The sequence below is a fragment of the Aedes aegypti genome, chromosome 2 (genome assembly GCF_002204515.2).
Source record: "Aedes aegypti strain LVP_AGWG chromosome 2, AaegL5.0 Primary Assembly, whole genome shotgun sequence".
NCBI classification, from domain to species: Eukaryota; Metazoa; Arthropoda; class Insecta; order Diptera; family Culicidae; genus Aedes; species Aedes aegypti.
The window spans coordinates 55,430,190-55,449,993 of NC_035108.1; the positions used below are offsets into that span (position 1 = coordinate 55,430,190).

Below are 19,804 nucleotides of genomic sequence, written 5' to 3' on the forward strand. Positions count from 1 at the left end.
TAACAATTCTGTGTTTAGAGTAGTGTTTAGGTGTGAGGATTGTTTGTCAAGTTTGGACCATGATTAACAACGGTTTGCTTGACCATTGATTAAGGTTATATCACACAGCCTTGAAGCAAAGGGATTCAAGATTGAAAAATAAAGATATGCTCAATCGGTAAGTAAATCTTCCTGGTCTCAAACAAAAGTCGAATCGTCGAAGAAGTTGTCTATGAACATATTTTACATAAAGTGCGCCGAAATTACTGTCCGAAAATGTCCTCTCAATCCACTTATCTCGAAGTCTTCCTCTACCGCTACTCGCAGGGGCGGCTTATCTAAGTCTAATAAACTGTCACAGTTAATTGACGCCGCATCGGGACAATATTCATCAGTGAAACGCTAAAAAATGCAACTAGTTTTGATGTTTTCTGTCTTGATTGGAACCTTTAAAATTTATTCTATCATCCTATCGCGCCGACCTGTGCGCGCTCTACACATAATCCTAGCATATAATTGTTTAGTTGAAACATCATTTTCGCTACTTTGGACACTATCTTATGCATAACAAGGAAACATGAAAATACTACATTTTGTAAGGTTTGTTTTTGCTTATTATCCTAGTTCAGATTTTCCTTTATCTACTCAATATGAACTATCCGGATCGCGATTTTGTTTTGGCTAATGAAACTGTCCCAATCCTAACGAATAGTTTATGTTACTAAATATTTATAGCTTAATGATCACAATATCTCGTTCACTTTGAAACACACAAACCTACGAGCAAAAACTCTATCTCACTATCTAATAATCAGAAAACAGGAAAAATCTTCGACAGTGACCCTCACTTCGTTCGGCTGTTCTATCGTTATGCCGTCGAATCGATAAAATCCGGTTGGTTGAGCTGCAGTCCTGCTACCGCCACCGAACCGTTGCTATTTCCGTTGGTCTGGTTCGCGTTCAGGTCGATACTGCCATCTCCCGTACCATTGGCCGTAGAGGCCCCCAGGTTTCCATTCTGATGGAGGTGATGCGGCGCCATCAGATGTGCCGGCAGGGACACCAGCGAGATCGCTTGGAAGTTGGTTTCTTCTAGATCACGTTGCAGCTGCATCAGGGCGGGCGATTGCTCCACCACCGATTGTACGCTGTGAAGCGTCTGTGGATGAAAGCGTTATGGTTTGGGTATTGCGTGGAATGAACACTCTTTTGGGAATGTTGTAAACCTGATGAAAGCTTAGTTCTAAATTATAGGAATCATGCAACATGCGGGGAAAGTGGTGATTTTTATTTGCGTGCTTTAGAATAGGTGATTGGGATGAAATGATTTTCCCGGAGCCTAGAATCCCAAATTGTCTTCTATGTTGGGTGCTTTTTCCTTCAAGGGAGCGTGCAGACATGCAGGAAAAAGACTAGCTATATTAGGAACTGGAATATATTATCATCTGTTTATTTCATTTTTATATCCAACAAATCAAATTACCTCTTCAAAAACATATCATATAAAATCAGATCTTTTGCGTTATACAAATAAGCACCCACAGCCAATTGATGAAAGATAAAACAATAGTTAACATCACAGTAAAACAATCGCTCTGTGTTGAACATGTATCACTTTCGATCCCTAAACGTAGACAATGTTATATTAAATATTTCATAAATAAACACGTTACCCCTTGGACAAAACTTTCGCAAACAGACTATACGGGAAGGTAAAAGGAAAGTAAAAAGCAAAGCACCTAACCGTTGAAATGCATTCGAACATCTTGTGCACTAGCAGTTTTTCTAAGACTTTGGAAAATCTCGGACTTACTTCTAAGGCTCGATCAATCGCTTCGTACTGCCGCTTGGTTTCGTTCAGCGCCTGGTGCCAGCTAGCCGTCATCACCAAGCTTGCCCCTCCACTACCGCCCATCATGGCGGCCACCTGCTGTTCCTTCTCCCGTAGACGAGCCTTCAGTTTGGGAATCTGATGGAACGAAACATTCGATTGCTGTTAATAAATTTTCCCTTGCAACGAAATCAGAATGGATACAAACCTCATTGCAGGCTTGAACCACGTGTTGAATGAGGTCCGGCTCTGGAATCGAGTCGACGTCGTTCCACAGTTTGAGGGCACTGATGATATCTTCCCGATTGATCACCAGGCCACCGGTTGAGACTGTATTGTTGCTATTCTGGCTATTGCTGCACAGCGTGCTCAGCTGGCAGATGTCTTCGTTGAGTTTCTGCAATTTGGATTGGGAGAAAGAGAAAATGTTGAAGTTCGGACAAAGGTGGATGCTTCATCCTTGGTATAATGAACGAATAAATCCCTCAATCCTTAAGACCAACTTCCAGTAAGGTTACCTATATAATTTGGACCCTCTGGGCCATTTTCCAACAAATTTCTCTTTAAATCAAAATACCAATTCAGTCCGCATGTCATTTAGATAGATAGGACTGTTTTACACCACACAGTTTGTGCATGTCTTTCTTTTGACTGAAATTAACCTGTATCCGCTCAGCAAATGGAAAAAAAGTTCAAATTGTAGCCATTTCGGCTATTCTTCACGAATTTTCTTTGTTTTAGTTCAAATGGAATCATCTAGATGTCTAGTTTTTCAATCATCATTTGCATTTGTGGATACGTCTACCGGTTCAGAGTTATTCCGGTGGGTTACTGGGTCTAGTCGGGTAAAAATGACCCCAACTTCCGTTTCAATCAATACCTTACTTATTAGTATGAATCTGACTCCAACTCAACTTGTTTTTATAGTCTCGACTACAGACGTCATGTGAGAACTAAATTAGTTATTAAGACCAGATTTGGCCTGGGTATTTTTATGTTTATTTATGGGACCTGCTTAGAACCGGCCAAAGATAGGTTAATTTTGATTTTCTTCCAAACTGTCGAAATTTGAATGCCTAACTTCATCATTTGCGAAAACCAACTCAGACATGGTCGTGGGAAATCATATTAGGATATTAACCACTTAGATGACAGGTCCAGGGACGTAGTTATTTACAAATTGGGGAAATTTCGAGCCTAGAGAATACTGTAAACTATTCTTCTGTTTCTAGGTGGTTAATACTAAATCTTGTTCGATCAGGATTGAGCTGGTCTTTCATAATGATAATGTTCAATACCCAAATTTGCCAGTTAAGAAGAAAAGTAGAAATGACCTTTTTGGAGTTGGTTTCAAGGGGTCCTAAATTACCAAAAAAATACCCAAGGACAAAGCAGGACCCATGGTCTTATTCAGTTCTGACATGTTGTCCGTAGTCGAAACTAACGATTGTTCAATAAAAAAATGATATTTTTTTCAGTCATAAAGTAAATAAAAAAATATCGGCAAGTTGAAAGGAGTTGTGGTGGAAGTTCAAATCGATCCTAAGGGCAAATCAGTCCAGCAGACGCAAAATCGTATCCCGATTCAATTGCAACCGAAGGTCGAGCAAGAATTAGCTAGATTACTAGAGCAAGATGTCATCGAGGAAGCCCCACGAGATTCTCCGTGGATCTCACGAGTCGTCATGTCGCATGCATATAAGTGACTGTACGGGAGTGCTGATCTAAGCCTAACTTTCAACAACTGAAAGAGTAATGAAAATGAGAATAAATCCAGATACAACCTTCTGTAATTATGCTCATTAGGGTATCAACTAGTGTATTTGTCATTCTGGGCTTATTTGAACGCGAACAATTAGTATACCGAACGAAACAGTGACCTAGGATCAATTTTCAATATATTTGAGACGAATATCCCATACAAACTTCAGTTCGAATGCGCCAGCTGGTGGAGCAACCAATTGAGTTGAAATTTTTAGAGAGCGTTTTTCTTACCCTAAGGCTTCTATCTAGTGGGTGCCCCGTTGAGTTTTACAACTTTTTTGTTTAAAGGCCAGTCTAATCCGGAAGACTGGCAGTGTGATTCAGAATTCTGCCGCTACGTGAGGAATCCGAATAGTATCAAGTCTAGTCTTCAATAAAGTTCAAAAATATTATTCAGAAGGTTGTTGGCATCCGATAGGCGAAAAGTTAGGTTCTAAGTAGCACATGACGCTAGTAAGCACGTTCAATCGAGCATTTTCAACTAGTATTATACCTGCAGAAACTTCAAGTTTTCAGTGAAGTTGTTCAGAAAGTCATTGCACCCAGGAGGTAGATAATCTGGTTTTGTCGCTATGTGGTGCTGAAAAATTAATCACTTTCAACTAGATAATTTGATTCGAAATACTGTCGCTTCGTGAGCAAAATTTTGGATACCTTGAATACGAATAGGATCAGATTTAGAAACGTATAATAAATTCATTATTAAGTGAGTCATATCTGATTTTCCAAAATTTTAATTGAATCAATCCTGAATCATAGGAATATGAAGTGAGTTATCACATGAATGTAAAGTGGACCAATTCTAAGTCACTTGAACATGAATTGCATTTGGGTACGAACCTAAGATAGTAGTTATAACACATGCTTATAAGAAAACCGTTACGACGAGGCCAGATTTTTCCGCAAAATCAAAACATTCCGTATGTTTATAACAAAGTGCAAACTGTGAAGAGCAAAGAGATTCTACTGCCTATTCAGTATGTTACAGATATCGTGTGAAGTAAAGTATGTGGAGGTTCCGAAACTTAAGCGAAAAGTGTACTGGAGATAGTTTATTAGTCGGTTAGCCTCCAGCTGTTTGTCCAATTTCCGATTCCCTCAGTAGAGTAAGGTGGGGCAAAAGTTCGACCTTAGTTGTATAATCAAAGTTTCCAGGAAAACAATTGCAGTAAAAACAAAACAAATACCATACAGTAAACCTTCAACATATTGGCTATACTTTGCTGAACAAACTTGTGTCAAAATATTTACTCATTTTTAGTTATAACAGTTTCAAAATTGATTGTCTTATTCGAACTTTTGCCCCACCGGTGGGGCAAGAGTTCGAATCTAGTGTGGGGCAAAAGTTCGCTGGCTAACACACAAAATATCGATTATTATTATTATTATTATTTCTTTATTAACGAGAATTTTAACTTAAAGCTAGTTCTTCTACAAAATATCGATCCTTTTATGACAGGCATACCTTACACCAGCCGTAAACTTAAGTTTAACGAAAAATACCCACTAAATTTGCATCAAAAAATTGCCAAAAACCGAGTTAATTGTAATATACTCAAAAATAGTAGTTTTTCGCAAAATTAAGTGGAAATGTAAAATTTTGGTGACAATTTTCACACGATCAGACAAATTTAACTAAATTTGAAGAAAATTTGTGGATTTTAGGCAATTTGCAAATTTTTCCGTGATTTTATACATGGGTCGAACTTTTGCCCCGCTGATTCGAACTTTTGCCCCACTATGGGCCAAAAATTGTTTTCAAGCATTTATGCAAAAACTAATACACCTCAAAGCAACCTTATGATAGGCCTAGAAACGCCCTTACATAAAATATTGAAAAAGATGTTATCTTCAATTGGTTCCATGCAACGAAAGTTTGTCCAGAAATTATAATATTCACGTCGAAAAACAACAAATAGCCATAACTTTTCCAAATCTCAATCGATTTTTATGATATTTGGAGTGAAAGTCTCTTACTTGAATAGCATTAGAACCACCATGACATTTATAACATTTGTTTTGAATTGAGCTAGAAATCTTAAAAAGAATCTCTTACCCCACTCGAACTTTTGCCCCACTTTACTCTATTTTGTTTATTTGTTATTGTTGAATCGCTTCCGGAAAATTATCATCAATTGATTAGATACTTACATCAATCTCCATCCGGTGGGATTGCAGTTCGGCTTTGCTCTTGACTAGCTCGGTACCACGTGTCACCAACTGTTGCGAGGCGTCCTTGAGATCATCTTTCAGCTTTTCATTCAACTCTTCGTACTCTTTCACGCGATCCTGTATCTCCTCGTTGGTTAATGCCAACTTGTTTCTAAAATTTAATAATTTTGAGATTAATTTATCCCTTCGATTATACAAGGCCACACAATTAACTCACTTGTGACAAACCAGCTCCTGAATGCAATGATCGTTGTCCATCTGCACGATTCGCAACACTTTCAGCAACTTGGTGATCAGATTGTCCACATCGATCACCTGGTCGACCAGCGATTGAGCGTTGCAATACTCGCAGATCGATGGCATCTCACCCATGGAAGCCCCCTCGGCACAGCAGCTGTTCTCGTCGTCCTCCAGCGATGAGCTGTGGCTGGCAGAGGTATGATCGGCTCCACCCCGCTGTTCCGAACCGCTACACGAACGTCGGAACCGTGGCGACCGCCCACTGGCAATAATACTGGACTGCAGCTCGATCTGCTGCCGGTTGGTGATCGCCTGCGACAAATTGTCCAGCGATTCGTCGTGGGAGATCATCATGTTGGCACCGCTTTCCAGCGACGATGGCATCTCGATTTGGGAAATGCGCGTCGACGATGACACCATGTTGTGCGAGTGGGAATCCGGCATCGTGACGTCCTCCAGCACGTTGTCCATCATCAGGCACGGTTCGGTTTCGGAGTCGAGCATCTCCGTCGAGTCGGATTCTTGGGGGTGATTGGAAACGTTAGAAGTGGGTCTGGGGCATTTGCCATTAAGCCATTTAGCATAAAGGTTTTTTGGCATAGCTTCTTTTTAAAGAAGGGATATAATTCGGCTTCCAAACGACTTTATGCTGAATGGCCCGCTCCCAATTGAGTTGAGTATTTTGTGGAACTTACCGTGACCGCAAATGTCCCTCTTCTCGCGGGAAGCAGCAGCTGACGCACTGGATTTAAGTGCTGCAGTCTTGCTGGTAGCATTCTTAATCGCACTAATAACGGCAGCTATGAACGATTGGCCCCGCTGAGGAGACAACGGAGTATCACTCTTGCAGGATTTCTGCGGGGAATCTTGCTGTTGCTTCTGAAGACCGTTCTGATTGGTGCTACCTGGTTGTTCGGATTCTGGACTACCGTCGCCACTGCTGCTATTCGTATACGCTTCGTTGTGGTAAATTACGTCCTGAAAATAAAGCGTTGAGATAAGGACGTTAAATGGGAAGTTCTCGTTCAATTTAGAATCACTCTGGTCCATGCTCGCTTCACGCTAAATGTTACCAGGAAAGAATTCTAAAACTATATCACTATATTCAGGAGTCTATACCTACTTTCTCTGAGCTAGTGAAACAATCTTCAACATGCTTGATAGGCGACTAAAGTTGGAGAAATACAACTCGTTGCTACCACACGGAGATAGGATGTTTCAGGACAATCCGTTTCAAGGGAATACCACAATTTTAAATTCATACGATAAAATGGTAATTACTTCAGCATTACTTCACATGTGGTATTCCCAGAGGGGAAGAAAGGCAAACAGGAAGACAAATGGTTGAAATCTGCAGTGGAAGAACTTACCGTATGGCACGCAACCTCTAGACAATCACACGTAAGGGAAAAATTTGGATGGAGGTTTTGTGTTGGAGCAAACAAATAAATCGTTCAAATTGTGTTGCCAAAGGATGGAATTTGAAAATGGTCGATCATGAAACGGAGAATTTTAGAAGAAGAAAGTAACATTCGGTTAGCATACTATCAAAGCAGCACAAGCAAGTTAAACTGGAATTAATGCAAAAACATTCTGTACTATGAGGTTATTAGCTATGCTAGATAAATTTAGTAAATCATCTGTAATTTCTGATATACTCCTAGTTCTATGATAACAGCTAAAGAGTTAAAAAGTTAAAAAGAGGATCTGTCAAAAAAGGTGATTTAACATTATAATACGATACTCAAATTCACATGAAGTTGTTAGAGATCGTTCAAATAATACGTAACGCAATAGGGGGAGGGAGGGGGTCTTACATAGGGTTACGATCCATACAAAAATTTAAAATTTTCCATACAAAAGCTGTTACGTGGGGGTTGGAGGGGGTCGTTACGTAATATTTGAATGAACCCTTACCAAATAATATATTGAATTTAAATTTATTTATTCATTATAAAGATCATAAGTGCCATTTTGGGCTTCATTCATCTTAGAAATATATAAAAGTATTGAGTTTGTGTCTAAAATTATTCAGATTCAGACATTATTCAGATGTAGTAAAAGGCATTTGGACAATTCATAAGAGAACAGATTAGTTATTTGAACTTTTTTTTGAAAAACGCTTTTTCAATGATTTTTGCTATTAGATACAGTAAGTCTAAAAAAGAGGAGCATTTCCTTAAAAATGTTATGCAGTATTCTAGTTTCGTTCTCCAAACCGAGCAGTTCGATCTTTTAGTTTTTTTTTTAATCTGTCCATGTGACCCTGTTATTTAACTGGCTTTCTTTGCAAATGTTGCCATTTTCACATTCGTATATCGTGTGGCAGGTACGATGATACTCTATGCCTAGGGAAGTCAAAGAAATTTCCATTACGAAAAGATACTGGACCGACCGGGAATCGAACCCAGACATTATCAGCATGGCTTTGCTTTGTATCCGCGGACTCTAACCACTCAGCTAAGGATGGCCCCAGAATTTAATCTAGTAAAAAACATATCAACGCACTCCATTCATTTCAGTAAAGTTGTTATTTTTAAATTGTTAAACTGCAAAATGGGTTCATTTTTTTTATAATTTTAATATCAATTCACAGGAAATTAAATATTGTGATGAAATCAAAGATATGGAGCTATGGACAGCATAGTGTATCATAGTTTGTATACAACAAACTAACAAACATAACGCATGTTTCTACAGGAAAGATTGAAAATAACCTACTCTCACCGTTTAGAGAACAAAACCATGGAATCAATACGTAGATCCACTAGATACGAGTAACTGACACTGAAGAAGATAACAAGTGATAGTCAAAATAAAAAGTTAATTTTATATGACTAAAAATTATTTACAAAGATAGGAAGTTCGACATCGAAAACAATTATGGGAAGTATGCACTTCAACAGAAAAGTAAACGCCTATCTCAATGCGTGGAAAATTTCTTGCAAGATACGGTCAAGAAAAGCATTTTTCTTTGATCGCAGTGGACCGATGCACGAGTTCACTATTTTGACGTTTGAGCGGTGCTGTATTATTTATGTGACCATGGAAACCAGTGAATTCGGCACCGCTCAAACGCCAAATTAGTGAACTCGTGCACTGGTCCGTACGCAGTTGAAAATAAATGTCAATTCAAATGGAGCTCACTGAAGAAAATTCCTTGACCATTTCTTCAACAGAAATGTTTTACTTTTCTTGAGCATACCTAGTATACCTAGCTTTAAACAAAAAAAAAACTACAACAAATTGCAAATTAGTTTTCCCTTCAATAAAAAAACAACAGTTTATTATCTGTTTGATAAATTTAAATAATATAAGTAAAAATCATTGATTGTATTGAATTTCCGCGAAAAACAGTTATGATCATCGAATGATCTTCAATCATCAAATGACCTTTAATTATCAAAATCAGATATGAAGAAAAAAGTCAATTCGAACTTAACGAAAAAATAGACTTTCCCTTAAAATGGGATTCATATTTATGGACAACAGCGAATATTTCTCTGGAGAGTTTTTTGTATTTTTTCTTCAAGGAAAATCAAGGCGTGTACTGCCGTTCTACGCATATTTGTCCCGCGGTCCATAAGGTTTACATAGAAAATGGGACAAGTAGGCGTCGAAGGGCAGTGTAGCGTTCGATCGTTTTGGAAATTGTGACTTTCGATATCTCTCGCCTTAAAAAAATTTCATAGAATAATGCCTGAAGGAGTTTTTGGAGCAACTCCTGTGAGTAATCGTAGGGGATTCCAAAAAATAAAGAGAAACCTTTTCAAAAATAAAAATAAAACAGCATAAAAATCATTGTAGAGTTTTTTGGATTAATGACGAAAATCTGAAATAAACATATGTGGAAAAACTTCTGTAGGATCTGTGGTAAATCTTCTCTAGTGAAAAACCGGTGAAAAAATCAGTGGAAACATCTGGAGCAAATACTGGGAAAACCGCTTTGTGTCAGGGTGATATCTGTGAAAATTACTGTAGTTAGTAACGTTGGAGTGCTCTAGGATTTTCTGAAGAACTTCAGCTAAGCATCCTTTAAAAATACTGGTAGCATCTCTTAAGCAGTTCTCAGTGTCTCAGGAGGAATCGCTGGAGAAAACACAAGAATTCTTGAAGCATTCCTTGGGATCTGAGATAAATATCATTAAGAACTTGTGGAATACTTGTCTCTGGTAGTTCCTTTGAAGCCTCTAAAATGTTGCATAAAATATGAACTGAACACTTTGAATAGTGTATTGATGTTAAAACTTTTTTATTGAGAAAAATTGCCACAAAAAGGACATTTTCTACCATACTGATTAGACTGGCCCAGCTTAGTATGGGAGAAAAATAAAGATGTATAATTCCACGGGGCACCCCCAGGATTATTCTTTAGGGTTAGAGGAAAACTTCCTGAAAATTGCAACTAATTTGGTTGTTCCATGAACTGGCACAATTGAATTGAAGTTAATATGGGATTTTCAGCTCAAACATATGGGAAACAGCACATCATCTCCTGTTTGGTCAGGAAAATTGTTGATCACGTTCAATTGAACCCAGAATGTCAAAAACACTACTTGATACCATAGCAAACAATATTGTAGAAGGTTGTATGATGATTACAATTGATAAAGTTGGTGTTTTGACAATCTAAAGTAGAATTGCAATATTGCTTAGTATTTCTTCAACTTAGCTGGGTGGTAGCCACCTGAGACGAGACTCGCGAAGTCGGTCTTCTTTTTCTGTGATTGCTGAGTTTTTTTCTTATTCCCCTTTGTGTTTATACCAATTATGCGCATGCTGTTCAAATCCTCACATGAACCTCTCAGCAAACAATGTTTGAGTTTGCATCACATCGAATCATAAATAGCCGTTTGAGTGAAATTTCATGCCAGCAAACGTAGCAGACATTAGAAATAATTAATCTTCTGCTTAGATTTATCAGCAACTTTGGACAAAACTGCTCCGGCGACTGAGGTTTTTAATAACAGTTTGCTTTGAACACAATACTTTTCACTTTTTCAGCCGGTGGGCTGCATTTGACGTTTCGTGAGAGGGGAATCTGGGCTGCATATGACGTTGATATTTTTCCTCTTCGCGAGTCTCTCTCAGGTAGCCACTAAGCGCATCATAGCCACCTATGACGCTGGGCGAGCTGCGGCACAAGACGCATGCATAAATGTGTTTGTACGGGAGTGCTGTTTCAGCCTAACTTTCAACAACTGAAAGGTTAATTTATTATTATTATTATTTCTTAAGGAGGTTTTAACTACAAAGTCATTCGCATCCACAATGAAAGGTTTATGAAAATGAGCTTAAATCCAGATAATATAAATATTAGTAGTAGAACGCTAATGGCGGTGTTCTCACAAAACTGAATTAGTTTATTATCACCTTTAACTGTATCTTTTCATTGTTTGGTCGATGCCATGTTGTAGTGGATGATTTTAAAATTTACTTGACACTTTGAGGACCGGTACTCAAGCTGTCAGCGCGTGGCAAACTAGATGTTGGTAACACGAACAGCAGCGACATTAGCATTCTTAGGTTAATGCTTCTACTATCCAGATACAACCTTCTGCAACTATGTTCATTAGGGTATCAACTGGTGAATTTGTCATTCTGGGCTCAATTGTACACGATTAACTAGTATACGGAATGAAACAGTGACATAGGGTCAATTTTCAATATATTTGAGCCGAATAATTCAAACAAACTTCAAATTGAATGCGCCAGCTGGGGGAGCAACCATTTGAGTTGAAGTTTTGAGAGAGCTTTTTTCTTACCCTATGGCACATATCTAAGGGGTGCCCCGTTGAATTTAACAACTTTTTTTTTAAGGGCCAGTCCAATAAATATTCCTGATTGTGGCCTAAATTCCTAGAGAATCACATGTTTTTCCCAGGTTGAATAAAATTCCGTGATAATTCCAGTTTTTTTTTTTTTTTTTGCAGGTGATAGACACCTTGGGCGTAATCAGTAGGTACAAAAAACTCAAATCTATTTTTGGACTCTCTTTATAACCCTTTCGGAACGGACTATTTTTCACCTTTATGAACAAATTTTTTTTGCAAAGTGGTAATATTCCAAAATGAATATCAATTTAACTCATTGGCTAAGGGAAATTCAAACCAGAGAGAAAATATATGTGATTCCGCCTCTGCATAAATTGTTTAAAAAACTATATCCAGCACAATTGTGCCAATTGTGCTGGTTCGCCCCGAACGGGATAAGAGTGTAGAGGTTATTTAAAAAAAAATCCTCAACTTAAAAATGATAAGAACTGCTTGAAATTTCTGTAAACTTTAACTGTGTTTTTTTCAGTGGTTATAAATTTCATTCTTATAACAGATCCATTAATAAAAATGTAACTTCACTGCCAGACTTATTGGATTTGAAAGCAATAATCGTTAAAAAAAAAGTGTTATTTTACAAATATGACCGCTTATCAATTGTCAAAATGAAGGGTTTGGGATATCATAGAGAAAACACTAAAAACTTAGTTTAGAGCGTTGTGAGTTTGAATTTATATAGGTACACGAATATTGTTGACCTAATTTAGACAGAAATTCAAAACTTTTTTTTAGGTTTTAAACATTAAAGTAGATAGAAACGGTTTATGATTGCTGAATAATAGATGACACTTATGACCTTCATTATTGACTAAGTATTTTCTATTCAATATATCATTTGATAACTTTGAGTGAACTGCACGGAGTCACTATATGTAATGGCTTCGCTTCTATCAAAAAATACTCAAACTATTATCAAACGATTTACCTCCAAATCCTGCTCGGAAATATTGTACGATGCAATCAGTTGCTCCACCAGATGATCTAGCCTTGAACCTAGGCCAGATAACGCCACAGATGCTCCGGAAACAGCGGCACCCTGCTGAATGAGTATATCTTTCGATCTACTTTCTAGTGCATTGTACTTGGCCTGCATCCCGAGAAACTCTTGTCTGAAAAATAATATAAAAATCAATCGTATGATACAATAATGTAGATAATGACCACTCGTACCTTCTCTGTTCCCCAATTCGCACCAGATGCCGGCACTCGTCCTGCTGCCGGTCGATTTCGCTCTCCCGCTGCGCCAGCGATTGCTTCAGTTGGGATATCTCCAGCTCGGCGTCCTTCAGCGCATCCATGCAGGATGCTTTCTCGGCCTGGAGGAAGTCCTGCATCTCGCACGATTCCTCCTCCAGTTCAGTCTTCTGTCTCAAAAGTTCCTCTTGGTTTTTCAGCGAGCGCTCCATATCGTTCTGAAGCGCACGGCAAATGCTCTTCAGCTTGGAGATTTCCGCCTGCTTCTTCTCGAGAACCGTTCCGGACTGTTGCAGTTGTGACTCCAGAATCAACAGACTGTCGCAATCTTCGCCCGTCTCGATTGGGACCCCATGAACGGATTCAAGCATTCCCAAGACTCGCTCGCTGTTGCACTGCAGTTCCTTTTGGGCGGCCAACTTTTCTTCGCGTTCTTTCAGTAGCTTTTGCTCCAGCGCCGTCACCAGTTGGCTCTTCTCCGAGTGCTTGGTCATCAAAGTCGAATACTCCGCTGTCAGCTTCTTGACTTTCTCCTCTAACTTTTCCATCTCTTTGTCACGGATATCTGACTGGGTATGTTTGTGGCACATTTCAACCGCTTCTATCTTGATATCTTTGGCATGACCGTTGAAGGCATCTTCCACATCCTTGCAGGTGATTGCCGTTTGAACGCTGGTTTCATGATAGATCTTGGTTTTCTGGACTAGCTTTTTGGTCACACCCACTAATCTCGGATAGCTTGGCATGGTTCTGGTGGGGGTTTCCTGTTTGGATGATGGTAGCTTTTTAATGAGCGAGGAAGTCATTCGGTTTGAATCACGAGTAGCGGACGCACTGCGAGAACTCGACCCTTTCAAATCCTCTGCAGACCGTTCTTTGGCCCGTCGTGGGAGAGTGCCGTATTTGTCCAGCGGACAACTTGCCTTCGCTTCCAACGCTATCGTTCCGACACGAGTTTTAATCGTGAGTGCCTCTGGGGCCACTGAAGTGGCTCGACCAGAATTTCGAGGAGTTGTGTTACCCTTACCACCTACCGAAGGCCAACGGCCATCATCCGTTGGAGTTCCGAGTGGTGTTCTACCTCGTGTTACAGAAGGCGTTCTTGATACGCTGACCCTTTGTAAGGCAGGCGATCCATCTTTGATGCCGGTTGGCAATGAATCAGGCTTCGCCGGACGTCTCGTTTGTGGCACTGGCTTTGCCGCTGCTACAGTTTTACCAATAGCAACATTGGAAGCGGTGATTTTCTCCCGAGACCGGGCTCTTTCTCGGACATTTAACGCCGAGGTTGGAGGCGTTTTCAAATTCAATGAAACCGATCGTCCCAGGGATGACGCTCTGGATCTCGAACTACTTCTGACCATAGAACTAGTATCTGCCGACTTTCTTGGAGATCTGGTAGTTAACGGCTCCTTCATTGCTACTTTCTTCTTAGTGGTACTACCCGACTTTCTTAGCGAACTCACCGGGCCACCCGTTACCGACGAGCTTTCACTACCTCCTTCACTTGCGCAGTAGTCGTTACTCAATCTACTACCACCGAGCAGAATAGTACTTCCAGTCTTATCATACGCGTCCGAGCTATAACTAATCATACTGGAATTACACGAAACACTAACTCCATTTCCTTCCTCCAGTCCACAACAACTGCTAGCATATCCGGCGCTATTATTACTCAAAGCTCGCTGCAGTATCCCGGTTTCGTTCAACGAACCACTGATACCGCCGAATTCGACCCCGCTATCACTTCCATCGCCCCCATTTAGCACCCTGACTGCGTCAGCGTCAACAACCTCCTTCTCCGGAAGACTACCATCGTTGATAAGCTCGATAATTTCGGCCGTCATTGCAGCCACAGTTTCCGACCCAGCATTATCGCCATCCCCCACCAGTGAAGAGCAGTTGTACTCGGTCACCGTGAAGGACGAATCCTGCGAGGATTTTGTCGTGTCATTGTCCGTCGCGATGGCCGGCACCTTGAGCTGGTCCACTTCTTCGGCACCGTCGCCGGCATCCGTTGTCTGTTTGGTGGTCACTTCCTGGATGGTGTCCATGGCGTTCGGTGTCGTCCGGTAAGGTCTAGGTCGGTTGGTTGTCGTCTATCGGGAATCACAGATTGGGTTTTACCAGTGGAGTTTTGTGGCTCCAGTTTACATCTTCGGAGGATGGTGTGTTTTATCAGTGCAATCTGTAATATGGAATGGAGAATATAGGAAAAAACAGCATTAGTGAGTGATTGAAACAAAAGCTTTCGCAGTAGTGGGTGGACTGCGTCAATTTGATGGGACTGCTATCGCACTGATAAAGAAATGCAACAAATACCGATAGCAAGATAGGTACCTACTGACTTATCTTATCGTATCTGACACAAATGCGAAAATTGCTTCGCAGGCATTATCAAGTTTATCGGCACAAGAAGATACACAGTTGATGGAAAGGTAATTTTAGATACAGTAACAAGCATGATCAATCAAATCAATAAATTATCAATTAATCAATATTCAATATTAATATCAATATAAATATTTAATACCAATATTAATTTCTTCATTAGTATCACTCAAAACGAAACCACTTAAAACATGTCTTCTTGAAAGTTTTAAATAGATAAGTTTTAGTTTGGTTTGGAAAAAAAAATGAAAAAAAAAAAAAAAATGGAAGCATTAAGAGAAATCTACTATATTGGATAGTATGAAGAAAATATATCAAAACATTTTTGCAATCTACTACAGATGACACGCAGGGTTCGTCCATAAGCGAATGTCATCCGCAAACTAAGTTTTTAAACATCCTTGCGGTAGCTCAGATAAGTCAAATGTGAAAATATTGTAAACAATTAGTCTCAAAATGCTGCCTTTAGGAACAGCAGCTTTCACAGAAAGTCTTTAAGACTTGGAATTCTGATAATTATGATTATTCTAACAATGCACGGTAGCCTTTTTTTTAGTTTAACAATCAAACATTTATGCCAAACTATGTCGAATGCTTTTTCTATGTCTAGACAACCAGTTGAACAGCCTTCAAATTTATCGCAACGAATCAGATTCGTATTCATTACACGTACAAGTTAATGAGTGGAGGTATACCCATGTCGGAATCGGAACTGCTTATTGGCAAGAATTAAATTTTCGTTAATGTGAACCGAAACAACTTTTCCAAGTAGTTTACTGATAGAGGCGTGTAAACTGATTAAATAAAGTTTCAGAAGGATTTTTGTCCGGTTTCAAAATTGATACAACCTTGAATTTTTTCCATTTGTCAGGAAAACGTGCCAACTGAAAACATAAATTAAATATATCAACCAAGAATGATAAGCTGCCATCTGAAAGTTTCTTGATGAGGATGTAAAATATATACCATCGTCGGAGATTTCACATTCTTGATTTTTTAAAAGGGTAGATAGCCAATTATTGCACAGGCTAAAAACGCGCCAATAATTGGACCTTTTGCTTGAAAAAAAAAAACAAGTATGAATAAAAACAGCCAAGGGCTGAAAGTCTCTCTATTAAAGACAATATTAATTAAAAACAACATCTAGACATATAAGATAGTATGTAATTAAAAGTATAACAGCTCTTAATACTGTATGCATTGTTCAAGATGTTTGTAGGAATTTAATTACAAATTAATTTGGATATTTTCACAAAGAATACATTTATTGATTCTATAATTTTCAGAAATTATTCCAAATGTACTTTTTACCAGTTATTCATCAATCGATTTCTCCAGGATTTCATGCATGGTTCCTGTTAAGGACATTTTTAAGAGCTCCAGCAATAATTTATCCATATAGGTTAGACTGGCCCACCTTAGTATGGGAGAAAAATAAAGTTGTATAATTCCACGGGGTACCCGCCAGGATTATTCTTTAGGATTAGAGGAAGACTTCCTGAAAGTTTCGCTCATTTGGTCGTTTCATGAGCTGGCGCAATTGAATTGAAGTTAATATGGGATTTTCAGCTCCAACATATAGGAAACAGCACATCATCTCCTGTTTGAGTCAGGAAAATTGTTGATCGCGTTCAATTGAACCCAGAATGTCAAAAACACTACTTGATACCATAGCAAACAATATTGTAGAAGGTTGTATGATGATTAAAATGGATAAAGTTGGTGTTTTAACTATCTGAAGTACACTGATAGGCAAAATAAAGTGCCCACCTCACCAGTTTTCGAATTTTTTTCATTGATTTGGTTCAAATTAAAGTTAACACACTTAAATCTTTTTTGATGTTTTATTTTTGATATTCTTTTAAAGTTGCACTTACGAAATTTTGATTAAAAAAAGAATTTTACTCAAAGAAAAAGGAAATCAATTTGTATTGAAAAAAATAGTGACAAAATAAAGTGCCCACTTCCTTCTTGGCCCCAGAAAAAAATATTTAAGAAAAATAAAAAGCAATTTGATAGTTAATGTGTCCACCTTTGGCCTTAAGGACTTGCTGGAGGCGCTTCGGCATGCTTTTCACCAGGTTTTGTAGTTGTTGTGGTTCTAGTTCTTCCCAGGCGCGCCCCAAGGCTTCAAAATAATTATTTTTGTTGGTAGCACCACATTTCCTCCTCCATGCTTCACTGTTCCTTGGATGTGGTGCTCTGCACCACACACGAGCCCGCCGCTTTCGGTTAAACAGCTCGATCTTCAGGAGCGCTACATCCAAGGAACGGTGACGCATGGAGGTGTGATATGATGAAATGTGATGGTCTGGGGGTGTTTTTCATGGAGTGGAGTAGGAAGCCTCGTGAAAACCGACGGAATAATGACGGCAGATTCCTACATCAACATCTTGCGGGAAAATCTGGATGTTTCGCTGATCCAGACGGGCCTTGAAGAGAAATTCATATTTCTCTAGAACAACGACCCGAAGCATACTGCCAAGAAGACCAAGTCTTTCTTCCGGTCTTGTCAGATTAAACCGCTGGAATGGCCTCCACAAAGCCCAGACCTCAACCCCATCGAGAATTTGTTGGCGATTCTCGATGCCAGGGTTGACAAAACTAGTGTTACAAACAAAAATAATTATTTTGAGGCCTTGGAGCGCGCATGGGAAGAACTAGAATAACAACACCTACAAAACCTGGTGAAAAGCATGCCGAAGCGCCTCCAGCAAGTCGTCAAGGCCAAAGGAGGACACATTAACTATTAAATTGCTTTTTATTTTACTTAAATCATCTTTTCTGGGGTCAAGAAGGAAGTGGGCACTTTATTTTATCACTATTTTTTTTTTTTCAATACCAAGGATGGAAAAAAATCGTCTCTAGCGACAAACAACACGGTACACGAACGGTCTAAGAAGGCCGTCGCTCTTGCAGCAAGCATGATTTGAACACCTCACCACGCGTGCACTCTACCGAGGTTGGGTGACAAAATGTCGAAAGACAAAATGTCGAATGCCAAAATGTCGAATGCCAAAACGTCGAAAGGACAAAACGTCGAAGGGACAAAACGTCGAAAGGACATAACGTCGAAAGACAAAATGTCGAATGCCAAAACGCCGAAAGCTAAAATGTCCAAAGGACAAAACGTCGAAGGGACAAAACGTCGAAAGGACAGAACGTCGAAAGACAAAATGTCGATTGCCAAAACGTCGTAAAATCCAAATTCAAAACAAAGTTTTTGGAAATTAAAGCAGGGAATTTTTTTTCGCAGTGTTATCACTTTTATATTATAATAATTAGCTTGTCTTGGAAGAGATTACAAAAATCAAATGACAGTAACCAAAACTTGTCGGAATAAATTAAATGTTTTATATTAAATAGGTCATGAAATAATTATTGGAGAGACATTGATGAGAGATTGTGCTACTTTTAGTCAAACTTTGAAACGGCAAATGCGAGGAGTGTGTTTTGAAATAAAACTATCAATTTGCATTGTTCTGTATTGTATTATGGTGTTTATACGATATGGTTATATACATTTATTCTCTACATAAAAAAACAATGCGGTAGAAGTCTGTTCTGTAGTACATTTCGAAAAACTTACTGGATATACTGATGAAGAATTTCTGTTTCCAAAAAGTAAAACAATAAATCGATTCAATTTGTTCTAATTTGATAAAAGAATTAGTATTTTTTAATAAATAAATAAATTACTAATTGTCAAACATTCAGTTGTAAATTTGATGAAATTGCTGCCACTAATTTGTTGAAAGAATGAGTGTACTTTACAAGAATAAACAATACACTATTTATCAAGAGATAGCATAACCAGTAGCAAATAAAAATTACTTTCAAATAATTGCTGTATAGATTTTAGAGAAGCTAGTGCACAAAATGAATGAAATGAAATGAAAGGGTATTCTCTACTCGAGTACAGAGTTTAATATTGCAAAAACTTATAGCAATGTTATTCAGGAAAAAGGTTTGAATGAAGGTTGTAATGAAGTTTGCGTAGAATATTCGTCATATCCAGCTCGACAGCCTGTGTTGTGCCTGGTATCCTTTGGAAGACTTGGGATTATTGAAGGTATTAGTTTGATTATCTATATTCGTGCCTAGGATCGGTAACTGTCATGTAACTGACCAACTGATAGAGGGTCCTGAAATGCTCGAGAGTTGAGTTAACGGAAAAGTCGTGTGAGACGCTCGTTCATACTTCGATCATATCTACTTTTACCTTTGGCTTCATTTTAACGCTTGTTCTCGAAGTGATGCACTGCTTCTCCTCTAGATTGAAATTGGTGTAGGATTGACATTTTCCAATATAAAATGTTACTTGCTTACTTTGATGAAAATGGTAAATTTTATTGTCCCCAACGCCGTTCGCATCGCAACCAATTTTTTCCTTGGCAAC

General features: G+C 38.8%; 1 protein-coding gene across 3 annotated transcripts in view; it reads right to left on the minus strand.

The window, feature by feature from the left end:
* Window positions 1-426: 426 nt before the first annotated feature.
* The window catches only part of LOC5566279, a 223,639-nt gene continuing 204,261 nt past the window's right edge, over window positions 427-19,804 (minus strand). For all 3 annotated transcript variants that reach the window (XM_021840864.1, XM_021840863.1, XM_021840862.1), the window contains exons 4-11: window positions 12,991-15,202; window positions 12,746-12,929; window positions 6,682-6,964; window positions 5,964-6,507; window positions 5,726-5,897; window positions 2,019-2,207; window positions 1,793-1,948; window positions 427-1,138 (exon numbers count right to left, since the gene is read on the minus strand). In XM_021840864.1, coding sequence (XP_021696556.1) covers window positions 848-1,138; window positions 1,793-1,948; window positions 2,019-2,207; window positions 5,726-5,897; window positions 5,964-6,507; window positions 6,682-6,964; window positions 12,746-12,929; window positions 12,991-15,068 — 3,897 coding nt within the window. In that variant the 5' untranslated portion in view covers window positions 15,069-15,202 and the 3' untranslated portion in view covers window positions 427-847. The remainder of the gene's footprint in view (window positions 1,139-1,792; window positions 1,949-2,018; window positions 2,208-5,725; window positions 5,898-5,963; window positions 6,508-6,681; window positions 6,965-12,745; window positions 12,930-12,990; window positions 15,203-19,804) is intronic.